Source organism: Salmo trutta, chromosome 5 (genome assembly GCF_901001165.1).
Source record: "Salmo trutta chromosome 5, fSalTru1.1, whole genome shotgun sequence".
NCBI classification, from domain to species: domain Eukaryota; kingdom Metazoa; phylum Chordata; class Actinopteri; order Salmoniformes; family Salmonidae; genus Salmo; species Salmo trutta.
The window spans coordinates 63,241,445-63,255,919 of record NC_042961.1 but is presented as its reverse complement, the minus strand read 5'-3'; the positions used below and the strand labels follow the sequence as shown (position 1 = coordinate 63,255,919).

Below are 14,475 nucleotides of genomic sequence, written 5' to 3'. Positions count from 1 at the left end.
TGTCTTTATGTCTTTAACCCATTGTCTCGTCTCCTCCAGAGAAGTCTCCAGGAGCTGATCCAGTCTACTCTGCAGTGAAGACCTCCAACACCACAGGTACTGTAGTACTGTATAACACTATAACACCACAGGTACTGTAGTACTGAATAACACTATAACACCACAGGTACTGTAGTACTGAATAACACTATAACACCACAGGTACTGTAGTACTGTATAACACTATAACACCACAGGTACTGTAATACTGTATAACACTATAACACCACAGGTACTGTAGTACTGTATAACACCACAGGTACTGTAGTACTGTATAACACTATAACACCACAGGTACTGTAATGCTGAATAACACTATAACACCACAGGTACTGTAATACTGTATAATACTATAACAGCACAGGTACTGTAATACTGTATAACACTATAACACCACAGGTACTGTAATACTGTATAACACTCCAACACCACAGGTACTGTAATACTGTATAACACTATAACACCACAGGTACTGTAGTACTGTATAACACCACAGGTACTGTAGTACTGTATAACACTATAACACCACAGGTACTGTAATGCTGAATAACACTATAACACCACAGGTACTGTAATACTGTATAATACTATAACAGCACAGGTACTGTAATACTGTATAACACTATAACACCACAGGTACTGTAGTACTGTATAACACTATAACACCACAGGTACTGTAATACTGTATAACACTATAACACCACAGGTACTGTAATACTGTATAACACTATAACACCACAGGTACTGTAATGCTGAATAACACTATAACACCACAGGTACTGTAATACTGTATAACACTATAACACCACAGGTACTGTAATACTGTTTAATATCCTCTCTCTCTCCTGTGTTTAGTTCCAGGTGGATCTGGTCCAGTCTGTGTTAATATCCTCTCTCTCTCCTGTGTTTAGTTCCAGGTGGATCTGTTCCAGTCTGTGTTAATATCCTCTCTCTCTCCTGTGTTTAGTTCCAGGTGGATCTGGTCCAGTCTGTGTTAATATCCTCTCTCCTGTGTTTAGTTCCAGGTGGATCTGGCCCAGTCTGTGTTAATATCCTCTCTCTCTCCTGTGTTTAGTTCCAGGTGGATCTGGTCCAGTCTGTGTTAATATCCTCTCTCTCTCCTGTGTTTAGTTCCAGGTGGATCTGGTCCAGTCTGTGTTAATATCCTCTCTCTCTCCTGTGTTTAGTTCCAGGTGGATCTGGTCCAGGTGATGTGACCTATGCTGACGTCAACCACACAAAGAGACAACACAACAGGAGGAGAGGTAGGAAGAAGGGAGAGGCCAACAACACTCCCCTCATCTTTCTGAAGTAAATAATATGTTTTTACCGTTTTTTTAACAATAGTTGTGACCTGTTTATGTGTTTCTTTCAGAGAACGTTGTTCCAGATCCAGTCTACTCAGCAGTGAAGACAGACAGAGATACAGGTCAGAAGGTCGTTCCAGACCCTGTCTACTCAGCAGTGAAGACAGACAGACAGAGATACAGGTCAGAAGGTCGTTCCAGACCCTGTCTACTTTTTTTTCTGCATGTGTACCTCACTTTTTGTTCTGATTTACAAATGCAGCACTGTGTATAGTGTAGATAATCATTGTACCATCTAAACCACTGTGTTTTCTATAACCAAAAATATTGTTGTTTCAGCTCTTTGCAAAAGACGATTTTGTTGGGTTGCTCAAAAAGTAACATATTGCCATTTTAACAAATGTAATCTGTGTGTCCTTTAGGTAGAGCTGTATCTGGATCCAGGGACGTAATGTACAGACTGAGGTAGGTCCATATCACTGTATCACTAACCCTAATGTACAGACTGAGGTAGGTCCATATCACTGTATCACTAACCCTAATGGACAGACTGAGGTAGGTCCAGATCACTGTATCACTAACCCTAATGGACAGACTGAGGTAGGTCCAAATCACTGTATCACTAACCCTAATGGACAGACTGAGGTAGGTCCAGATCGCTGTATCACTAACCCTAATGTACAGACTGAGGTAGGTCCAGATCACTGTATCACTAACCCTAATGTACAGACTGAGGTAGGTCCAGATCACTGTATCACTAACCCTAATGTAAAGACTGAGGTAGGTCCATATCACTGTATCACTAACCCTAATGTACAGAGAGGTAGGTCCATATCACTGTATCACTAACCCTAATGTACAGACTGAGGTAGGTCCAGATCGCTGTATCACTAACCCTAATGTACAGACTGAGGTAGGTCCAGATCACTGTATCACTAACCCTAATGTACAGACTGAGGTAGGTCCAGATCACTGTATCACTAACCCTAATGTACAGACTGAGGTAGGTCCAGATCACTGTATCACTAACCCTAATGTACAGACTGAGGTAGGTCCAGATCACTGTATCACTAACCCTAATGTACAGACTGAGGTAGGTCCAGATCACTGTATCACTAACCCTAATGTACAGACTGAGGTAGGTCCAGATCACTGTATCACTAACCCTAATGTACAGACTGAGGTAGGTCCAGATCACTGTATCACTAACCCTAATGTACAGACTGAGGTAGGTCCAGATCACTGTATCACTAACCCTAATGTACAGACTGAGGTAGGTCCAGATCGCTGTATCACTAACCCTAATGGACACAAATGTACCTAACTTCAACTCTAACTTCAAAATGAAGTGTTGTGTTATGAATGATGTAGCATGTTGTCTTTGTTATGATGTAGCATGTTGTGTTATGAATGATGTAGCATGTTGTGTTGTTATGAATGATGTATCATGTTGTGTTTGTTATGAATGATGTATCATGTTGTGTTTGTTATGAATGATGTAGCATGTTGTGTTATGAATGATGTAACATGTTGTGTTATGAATGATGAAGCATGTTGTCTTTGTTATGAATGATGTAGCATGTTGTGTTATGAATGATGTAGCATGTTGAGTTTGATATGAATGATGTAGTATGTTGTGTTTGTTATGAATGATGGAGCATGTTGTGTTTTATGATATAGCATGTTCTGTTTGTTATGAATGATGTAACATGTTATGTTAAAATGATGTAGCATGTTGTGTTATGAATGATGTAGCATGTTGTGTTATGAATGATGTAGCATTTTATGTTATGAATGATGTAGCTTGTTGTCTTTGTTATGAATGATGTAACATTTTATGTTAAAATTGATGTAGCATGTTGTGTTTGTTATGAATGATGTAGCATGTTGTGTTTGTTATGAATGATGTAGCATGTTGTGTTTGTTAAGAATGATGTAGCATGTTGTGTTTGTTATGAATGATGTAGCATGTTGTGTTTATTATGAATGATGTAGCATGTTGTGTTATGAATGATGTAGCATGTTGTGTTATGAATGATGTAGCATGTTGTGTTATGAATGATGTAGCATGTTGTGTTTATTATAAATGATGTAGCATGTTGTGTTTATTATGAATGATGTAGCATGTTGTGTTATGACATGTAGCATGTTGTGTTTGTCATGAATGATGTAGCATGTTGTGTTTGTTATGAATGATGTAGCATGTTGTGTTTGATATGAATGATGTAGCATGTTGTGTTTGCTGTGAATGATGTAGCATGTTGTGTTTGTTGTGAATGATGTAGCATGTCGTGTTTGTTATGAATGATGTAGCATGTTGTGTTTGTTATGAATGATGTAGCATGTTGTGTTTGTTATGAATGATGTAGCATGTTGTGTTTGTTATGAATGATGTAGCATGTTGTGTTATGAATGATGTAGCATTTTGTGTTATGAATGATGTATTATGTTGTGTTATGAATGATGTAGCATGTTGTGTTATGAATGATGTAGCATGTTGTTTTGTGTTATGAATGATGTAGCATGTTGTGTTATGAATGATGTAGCGTGTTGTGTTATGAATGATGTAGCATGTTGTGTTATGAATGATATAGCATGTTCTGTTATGAATGATGTAGCATGTTGTGTTATGAATGATGTAGCATGTTGTGTCATGAATGATGTAGCATGTTGTGTTTGTTATGAATGATGTAGCATGTTGTGTTTGCTATGAATGATGTAGCATGTTGTGTTTGCTATGAATGATGTAGCATGTTGTGTTGTGTTATGAATGATGTAGCATGTTGTGTTGTGTGATGAATGATGTAGCATGTTGTGTTATGAATGATATAGCATGTTGTGTTATGAATTATGTATCATGTTGTATTATGACTGATATAGCATGTTGAGTTATGAATGATGTTATTTTTACAGGGACAGTGCACATTAATCAATGTTTCAGTAAATGTGTCGGGTTTAGCCAGCCGGCTAATTTTCAACCGCAGTCCCTGGGCAGGTTGTTAAAAACAATTACAATACAGTCAATCAATGAGCAGCACACGCCTCTGAGCCCAAGAGGGGTTCTGTGTCAGTACCCTGACAGAGTCAATAAAGTAGGAATTGAAGGCTATTGCTATTTCGACTGCATCCTGTGTTAGATTGTTATTCACCATGATTTCTAGTCTTTTTGCAGTGTTACTATAGTCTTTCCCTGTTAACTTTTTTAGATTCTTCCAGATAAATTTAGAATTTCCCTTTGCTTCACCAGTTATGTTAATAAAAAAGTTTGCCTTGGCCTGTCTGATTTTCTTTCATCACCTTATTTCTCAACATGGTAAACCTACGTGTGTCATGCTCTAATTTGGATTTTAGGTAGCATGTTGTGATGTGAATGATGAAGCATATTATGTTATGAATGATGTTGCATTTGTTATGAATGATGTAGCATGTTGTGTTTGTTATGAATGATGTAGCATTTTGTGTTACGAATGATGTAGCATTTTGTGTTATGAATGATGTAGCATGTTTGCTATGAATGATGAAGCATATTATTTTACATTTTAGACATTTAGCAGACGCTCTTATCCAGAGCGACTTACAGTAGTGAATGCATACATTTATAAAAAAACAATTGTACTGGTCCCCCGTGGGAATCAAACCCACAACCCTGGCGTTGCAAACACCATGCTCTACCAACTGAGCCACACGGGACATTATATTATGTTATGAATGATGTAGCATGTTGTGTTTGTTGTAAATGATGTAGCATGTTGTGTTATGAATGATGTAGCATGTTGTGTTATGAATGATGTAGCATGTTGTGTTATGAATGATGTAGCATGTTGTGTTATGAATGATGTAGCATGTTGTGTTATGAATGATGTAGCTTGTTGTGAAATGTAGCATGTCGTGTTATGAATGATGTAACATGTTGTGAAATGTAGCATGTCGTGTTATGAATGATGTAACATGTTGTGTTTGTTAAGAATGATGTAGCATGTTGTGTTTGTTCGAATCAAATTTTATTGGTCAGATTCACATGGTTAGCAGATGTTAATGCGAGTGTAGCGAAATGCTTGGGCTTCTAGTTCCGACTGTGCAGCAATATCTAACAAGTAATCTAACAATTTCACAACTACCTTATAAACACAAGTGTAAAGGAATGAATATGTACATGTAAATGTATGGAAGAGCGATGGCCGTGCGGAATAGGTAAGATGCAGTAGATGGTATAGTACACTATATACATATGAGATAAGTAATGTAGGGTAAGTAAACATTATATAAAGTGTGTTTAAATTGACTAGTGATACATCTATTATATCAAATTTTTAAAGTGGCTAGAGATTTGAGTCAGTATGTTGGCAGCAGCCACTCAATGTTAGTGATGGCTGTTTAACAGTCTGATGGCCTTGAGATAGAAGCTGTTTTTCAGTCTCTCGGTCCTAGCTTTGATGCACCTGTACTGACCTTGCCTTCTGGATGATAGCGGGGTGAACAGGCAGTGGCTCAGGTGGTTGTTGTCCTTGATGATCTTTTTGGCCTTCCTGTGACATCGGGTGGTATAGGTGTCCTGGAGGGCAGGTAGATGCATTGCGGTGATGCATTGCGCAGTCCTCACTACCCTCTGGAGAGCCTTACGGTTGTGGGCGGAAAAGTTGCCGTACCAGGCGGTGATACAGCCCGACAGGATGCTCTCGATTGTGCATCTGTAAAAGTTTGAGGGTTTTAGGTGACAAGCCAAATTTCTTCAGCCTCCTGGGGTTGAAGAGGCGCTGTTGCACCTTCTTCACCACGCTGTGTGTGTGGGTGGACCATTTCAGTTTGTCCGTGATGTGTATGCCGAGGAACTTAAAACTTTCCACCTTCTCCACCACTGTACCGTCGATGTGGATGGGGGGTGTTCCCTCGGCTGTTTCCTGAAGTCCACGATCATCTCCTTTGTTTTGTTGACATTGAGTGTGAGGTTATTTTCCTGAAACCACACTCCGAGGGCCCTTCCCTCCTCCCTGTAGGCCGTCTCGTCATTGTTGGTAATCAAGCCTACCACTGTAGTGTCGTCTGCAAACTTGATGATTGAGATGGAGGCGTGCACGGCCACGCAGTCATGGGTGAACAGGGAGTACAGGAGAGGGGCCCCAGTGTTGAGGATCAGCGGGGTGGAGATGTTTCCTGCCCTCACCACGTGGGGGCGGCCCATCAGAAAGTCCAGGACCCAGTTGCACAGGGTGGGGTCGAGGCCCAGGGTCGAGTTTGGAGGGTACTACGGTGTTAAATGCTGAGCTGTAATTGATGAACAGCATTCTTACATAGGTATTCCTCTTGTCCAGATGGGTTTGTGCAGTGTGGTTGGGATTGCGTCTTCTGTGGACCTATTGGGGAGGTAAGCAAACTGGAGTTGGTCTAGGGTGTCAGGTAGGGTGGAGGTGATATGATCCTTGACTAGTCTCTCAAAGCACTTCATAATGACAGAAGTGAGTGCTTCGGGGCGATAGTCATTTAGCTCAGTTACCTTAGCTTTCTTGGGAACAGGAACAATGGTGGCCCTCTTGAAGCATGTGGGAACAGCAGAATGGGATAGGGATTGATTGAATATGTCCGTAAACACACCAGCCAGCTGGTCTGCGCATGCTCTGAGGACGTGGCTAGGGTTAACACTTTTAAATGTTTAACTCACGTTGTCCGCGGTAAAGGAGATCCTGCAGGTTATGGTAGATGGCCGTGTCAGGTTGAGGACTGTATTGTCCTCAAAGCGAGTAAAGAAGTTGTTTAATTTGTCTGTGAGCAAGACGTCGGTGTCCGCGATGGGGCTGGTTTTCTTTTTGTAATCCATGATTGACTGTAGCCACATACGTCTTGTGTATGATCCGTTGAATTGCGACTCTACTTTGTCTCTATACTGACGCTTAGCTTGTTTGATTGCTTGCGGAGGGAATACACTGTTTGTATTCTGTCATGTTTCCGGTCGCCTTGCACTGATTAAAAGCAGTTGTTTGTGCTTTCAGTTTTGCGCGAATGCTGCCATCAATCCACGGTTTCTGGTTGGGGAAGGTTTTAATAGTCACCGTGGGTACAACATCACCGATGCAGTTGCCAATAAACTCGCTCACCGAATCAGCGTATACATCAATGTTGTTGTCTGAGGCTACCCGGAACATCAACGTTACAAGAACAGAGAACTGTTTGGCATCTGTGTTGGCTCTAAGATAAGTTACCACTTTAACTACGGCTGTCTCTGTGTTGGCTCTAAGATCATTTATTACTTTAACTAAGACTGTCTCTGTGTTGGCTCTAAGATCATTTACCACTGTAACTAAGACTGTCTCTGTGTTGGCTCTAAGATAAGTTACCACTTTAACTACGGCTGTCTCTGTGTTGGCTCTAAGATCAGTTACCACTTCAACTAAGACTGTCTCTGTGTTGGCTCTAAGATAAGTTACCACTTTAACTACGACTGTCTCTGTGTTGGCTCTAAGATAAGTTACCACTTTAACTAAGACTGTCTCTGTGTTGGCTCTAAGATAAGTTACCACTTTAACTAAGACTGTCTCTGTGTTGGCTCTAAGATAAGTTACCACTTTAACTATGGTTGTCTCTGTGCTTTGGTGGGCACAAAAACCAGATTGGAATTGGAAGGCTAAAATTGTGATATCATTTTCCTGAGCATGTCTGTGTCAACCAGGGAAAATAAATCCATAGTGCCTTTGCATGGTAGGCTAGTACACATTATCATCAAACTTCTCATCAGGTCTTGACTGATACCCAGTCTAATGTTGAATCTAATACCTGAAATGTGCTGTAAACTCATCACATTTACATGTAGAGGAAAGTTCTCATAGGTTTGCGGAGGTAGGATTTATCAGGCCATCAATGGTGGAGAAGAGCACTCTAATTATTCTGATTATTGGTGATCAAGTTAGTAAAATGAGCCCATCTGGCATTTCTAATGGCCTTGTTATATATGATGCTCTCTCATTTCTAATGGCCTTGTTATATATGATGCTCTCTCAGAATATCAAAATGGACCTGCAACTTTGACTTCATCCAAATCCACTCTGCCTTACTGCAATTTCTCTTTAATGTATTAGTTTCCTCAGTCATCCAAGGGCCTCTCCATTTGGATGTGTTCTTTCTCAACTTTACTGGAGCTGCGGCACCAATGTTTGCCCTTAATTTACAATGTTTTTATTTAATTAACGTTTGGACTGGCAACAAGGTAGTAAAAAATCCGCAGTGGTGATCAGAGAAAGCAACATCAACAATAGAGGATATGTCAATAGAAAGCCCCTTGGTAATAACCAGGTCCAGAGTATGGCTGTGGTAATGGGTGGGTCCAGTAGAAAGCCCCTTAGTAATAACCAGGTCCAGAGTATGGCTGTGGTTATGGGTGGGCCCAGTAGAAAGCCCCTTGGTAATAACCAGGTCCAGAGTATGGCTGTGGTTATGGGTGGGCCCAGTAGAAAGCCCCTTGGTAATAACCAGGTCCAGAGTATGGCTGTGGTTATGGGTGGGCCCAGTAGAAAGCCCCTTGGTAATAACCAGGTCCAGAGTATGGCTGTGGTTACGGGTGGGCCCAGTAAAAAGCCCCTTGATAATAACCAGGTCCAGAGTATGGCTGTGGTTACGGGTGGGCCCAGTAGAAAGCCCCTTGGTATTAACCAGGTCCAGAGTATGGCTGTGGTTACGGGTGGGCCCAGTAGAAAGCCCCTTGGTAATAACCAGGTCCAGAGTATGGCTGTGGTTATGGGTGGGCCCAGTAGAAAGCCCCTTGGTAATAACCAGGTCCAGAGTATGGCTGTGGTTAACTGGATCCATTTAAACAGTATAACATGATGCTCTGGTCTGGTGGCTGACATTTAAACAGTATAGAATGATGCTCTGGTCTGGTGGCTGACATTTAAAGAGTATAACATGATGCTCTGGTCTGGTGGCTGACATTTAAACAGTATAACATGATGCTCTGGTCTGGTGGCTGACATTTAAACAGTATAACATGATGCTCTGGTCTGGTGGCTGACATTTAAACAGTATAACATGATGCTCTGGTCTGGTGGCTGACATTTAAACAGTATAACATGATGCTCAAAAGACCCAAAGTCACCAAGCCAAATGTCCTTACAAATGACAGCAGTAAAAATAGAGGCTGTCTCCACCCCACCACATATAGTTACTTATCAGAGCAGTAGATCTGTGTCTGTTTAAGCTTATAGCTGTATGTGAACAACATCACCCATTGTTTAACACCTCTGTTCCTCTGTCACACATTTTATATGTATTTTTATATGTTTTGGTCATTTAGCGACTTACAGTAAGCAGTGAGTCATTTAGCAGACGCTCTTGTCCAGAGCGACTTACAGTAGAGAGCGGATTTATTTTTGTACTTTTCTCAGCGCCATTCTCTACCAACTGAGCCACACAGGACACAGACACATAAACTGAGCCACACACACACGCACACACACACACACACACACACACACACACACACACACACACACACACACACACACACACACACACACAGTGACCCACACGGACCAACAGGCCCATACAGTTGAAGTCGGAAGTTTACATACACTTAGGTTGGAGTCATTAAAACTAGTTTTTCAACCACTCCACACATTTCTTGTTAACAAACTATAGTTTTGGCAAGTCGGTTAGGACATCTACTTTGTGCATGACACAAGTCATTTTTCCAACAATTGTTTACAGACAGATTATTTCACTTACAATTCACTGTATCACAATTCCAGTGGGTCAGAAGTTTACATACACTATTGGAGGTGTACCTGTGGATGTATTTCAAGGCCTACCTTCAAACCGAGTGCCTCTTTGCTTGACATCATGGGAAAATAAAAATAAATCAGCCAAGACCTCAGAAACAAAATTGAAGACCTCCACAAGTCTAGTTCATCCTTGGGAGCAATTTCCAAACGCCTGAAGGTACCACGTTCATCTGTACAAACAATAGTACGCAAGTATAAACGCAATGGGACCACGAAGACATCATACCGCTCAGGATGGAGACACATTCTGTCTCTTAGAGATTAATGTGCTTTGGTGCGAAAAGTGCAAATCAATCCCAGAACAACAGCAAAGAACCTTGTGAAGATGTTGGAGGAAACAGGTACAAAAGTATCTATATCCACAGTAAAACGAGTCCTATATCAACATCATCTGAAAGGCCGCTCAGGAAGGAAGAAGCCACTTCTCCAAAACCGCCATAAAAAAGTTCCAAATCTGTCACGCCCTGACCTGAGAGAGACGGTTTATTTCTCTATTTTGTTAGGTCAGGGTGCGGGGGGGGCATTCTATGGTTTATATTTCTATGTTTTGGCCAGGTATGGTTTCCAATCAGAGGCAGCTGCCTATCGTTGTCTCTGATTGGGAACCATACTTAGGCAGCCCTGAGTTGTGGGATCTTATTTGTGTACTGCTGTGTGAAGCCTGCAAGACGTGACAGTCGGTTACCATTGTTTATTATATTGTTTAACCTGTTGGGGGCAGTATTTTCACTTTTGGATGAAAAGCGTGCCCAGAGTATACTTCCTAATCCTTGGGCCCAGAGTCAAATATTTGCATATTATTAGTAGATTTGGATAGAAAACACTCTGAAGTTTCTAAAACTGTTTGAATGATGTCTGTGAGTATAACAGACCTCATATGGCAGGCAAAAACCTGAAAAAATACAACCAGGAAGTGGAAAATCTGATGGTTGTAGTCCTTTCAAGTCCTTGCCTATCTAACACACAGTGACTTAGGGTTCATTTTGCACTTCCTAAGGCTTCCACTAGATGTCAACAGTCTTTAGAACCTTGTTTCAGTAGGTGACTCAGATAATGACATGGGTTTGTGACGCGCATTCACGTGAGGAGGTAGCTGTGTTCCATAACGTTTTCAAGACATTGGAATCGTCCGATTGGAATATTATTGAAGTTCTAAAATAAAAAGGCTCTAAAGATTGATGCTATACAACGTTTGACATGTTTGAACGAATGTAAATATAACTTTTAATTTACTTTTCGTCGTGGAATTTTCCACACGCTTCCTACACTTGGAGTAGCTTACTGAACGTGCAAACAACAAGGGGGTATTTGGACAAAAATTATGGACTTTATCGAACAAAACAAAATTTATTGTGGACCTGGGATTCCTGGAAGTGCCTTCTGATGAAGATCATCAAAGGTAAGTGAATATTTCTAATGCTATTTATGATTTTAGATGACTCCAAAATGGCGGGTATCTGTATTGCCTGATGAGCGCAGTACTCAGATTATTGCAAAGTGTGCTTTCCCCGTGAAGTTATTTTGAAATCTGTCAAGGCGGTTGCATTCAGAAGATGTTCATCTATAATTCTTTGAATAACAGTTTAATATTTTATGAACGTTTATGATGAGTATTTTTGTAAATTCTTGTGCTCATTCACCAGCAGTATTGGAGGCAAAATATTTTCTGAACATCACGCGCCAATGTAATATGCTGTTTGTGGATATAAATATCAACTTGATCGAACAAAAAATGCATGTATTGTGTAACATGATGTCCTAGGAGTGTCATCTGTCGAAGATCATCAAAGGTTAGTGCATAATTTTTGCTGAATTTATGGTTTTTGTGACCCCTCTCCTGCTTGGAAAATGGCTGTGTGGTTTTTCTTGTGTTTTCACTGTCCTAACATAATCTAACTTTATCCTTTCGCCGTAAAGCCTTTTTGAAATCGGACAACGTGGTTACATCAAGGAGAAGTGTATCTTTAAAATGGTGTAAAATAATCAAATGTTTGAGAACTTTGAATTATGACATTTTGTTGTTTTGAATTTGGCGCTCTGATATTTCACTGGCTGTTGAATAGTGTGAACCGTGGGTGGGACGGTAGCGTCACACGTAGCCCAGAGAAGTTTTAAGTAAAAATAAATATCAATATGAACACATACCATGCTACTCCTTTGGACAAACGTTACAATATCCACAGTAAAACGAGTCCTGTATCGACATAACCTGAAAGTCCGCTCAGCAAGGAAAAAGCCACTGCTCCAAAACTGCCATAAAAAAGCCAGACTACGGTTTGCAACTGCACATGGTGAGAAAGATCGTACTTTTTTTGGAGAAATGTCCTCTGGTCTGATGAAACAAAAATAGAACTGTTTGGCCATAATGACCATCGTTATGTCTGGAGGAAAAGGGGGAGGCTTGCAAGCCAAAGAACACTATCCCAACCGTGAAGCACGGGGGTGGCAGCATCATGTTGTGAGGGTGCTTTGATGCAGGAGGGACTGGTGCACTTCACAAAATAGATGGCATCATGAGGAATGAAAATGATGTGGATATATTGAAGCAGCATCTCAAGACATCAGTCAGGAAGTTAAAGCTTGGTCGCAAATTGGTTTTCCAAATGGACAATGACCCCAAGCATACGTCCAAAGTTGTGGCAAAATGGCTTAAGGACAACAAAGTCAAGGTATTGGAGTGGCCATCACAAAGCCCTGCCATCAATCCTACAGAACATTTGTAGGCAGAACTGAAAAGGTGTGTGAGAGCAAGGAGGCCTACACACCTGACTCAGTTACACCAGCTCTGTCAGGAGGAATGGGCCAAAATTCACCCAACTTATTGTGGGAACCTTGTGGAAGGCTACCTGAAACGTTTGACCCAAGTTAAACAATTTAAACAACCAAATACTAATTGAGTGTATGTAAACTTCTGACACACTGGGAATATGATGAAAGAAATAAAAGCTGAAATAAATCATTCTCTCTACTATTATTCTGACATTTCACATTCTTAAAATAAAATGGTGATCCTAACTGACCTAAGACAGGGAATATTTACTAAATGTCAGGATATGTGAAAAACTGAGTTTAAATGTATTTGGCTAAGGTGTATGTAAACTTCCGACTTCAACAGTACGTATTCTGTATGATGTACATTCAGAGTTGTACAGAGTCATTATAATTGGGCTGTATGTTGGGGTGATAAATGTATCTAACTACACATTAAACACTGAGACCTGTTGGGGTGTATAACTGTTCCTGTGGTGTTGGAGGTCTTCACTGCAGTAGACTGGATCAGCTCCTCTGTCCCTCACTCATCTCTCTCTCTCCTCTCTCTTTACCTAGTGACCCTGTTCATCAGAACGTCATGGTGGGTGGAAAAAGATGCTCTCTTCAGCAGCGGTGAACAACCACAACCCTGTCAGTCCATCTCTTTACTTCTCATTTCTCTTATATTCTCTCTCCCTCCTTCCCTTTTCGTAACCAACTGCGGCATTGACCTCCAACAGTATCAGCAACAGAGAGGTGTGAAGTTTCCACAACAGAATTAGAGTCAGTTTATCATGTACTTCTCTTTAGACGCTGCAGCCTTGACCTGCATAAACAGAGTTAGAGTTAGTTTATCATGAGAACATACAGACACCACTGACTGGAACTATCAACAACAAGAGTTAGTTTATCATGAGAACATACAGACACCACTGACTGGAACCAGCTGACAGTATCAGTTGTAAAGGCTTCATTACTACTAACAGAAGGAAAGTTGTTGTGTCCATGATGAATGATGTAAAGGCTTCATTACTACTAACAGAATGAAAGTTGTAGTGTTGTGTCCATGATGAATGATGTAAACGCTTCAATGTGTTTTATATTGAGCTGCTCTGTTAAATTCTGTTTGTTCATGTGAAATTGGAAATTGTATTTTTGTATAATGTCGTTGTGTGTGTTTAGCTTGAGCAACACCATTGTATGGTTGCTAACTTGTCAAATAAAGCTATCTAAAAGGTGTTAGAAAATATGTCAGTTTGTCACTTTCATGAGTCTGGAGTAATAACATGTTCCACTGCTGAAGACCTTGTCTCTAATCTAGGTTGTGCCTTTACATTTCTAGAAAATGAACAACTAAAGAAGAATCTTTCACTTCTCTTTTTGACTTCTCTAACCCCAAAACCCGGCCTGGTCTCATTGGTCTGTTTCACAAGCATTCCCCGAAGTCTGGCGATATTGTGCCTCTGGGTTTAGAAATGTCTGGTGGGTATTAGCACCAACAGAGAATGTTTGAATCCTAAGCAACCTGCCAACACATTGTTTGAAGTACAATAGACCAACATAGCTACCGTAGTAGGTGAAATCTGTGTGCTGGAAAACCTTGGTAGAGCATG

The 14,475-nt window shown here is 40.7% G+C and overlaps 1 protein-coding gene across 1 annotated transcript in view; it reads left to right on the top strand.

The window, feature by feature from the left end:
* The window catches only part of LOC115194775 (low affinity immunoglobulin gamma Fc region receptor II-like), a 39,675-nt gene extending 25,564 nt beyond the window's left edge, over nt 1–14,111 (top strand). The window contains exons 6-10 of the mRNA XM_029754705.1: nt 40–96; nt 1,227–1,304; nt 1,415–1,468; nt 1,769–1,811; nt 13,439–14,111. Of these exons, the coding sequence (XP_029610565.1) occupies nt 40–96; nt 1,227–1,304; nt 1,415–1,468; nt 1,769–1,811; nt 13,439–13,499 (293 nt within the window). The 3' untranslated portion in view covers nt 13,500–14,111. The remainder of the gene's footprint in view (nt 1–39; nt 97–1,226; nt 1,305–1,414; nt 1,469–1,768; nt 1,812–13,438) is intronic.
* The last annotated feature ends 364 nt before the right edge of the window (nt 14,112–14,475 follow it).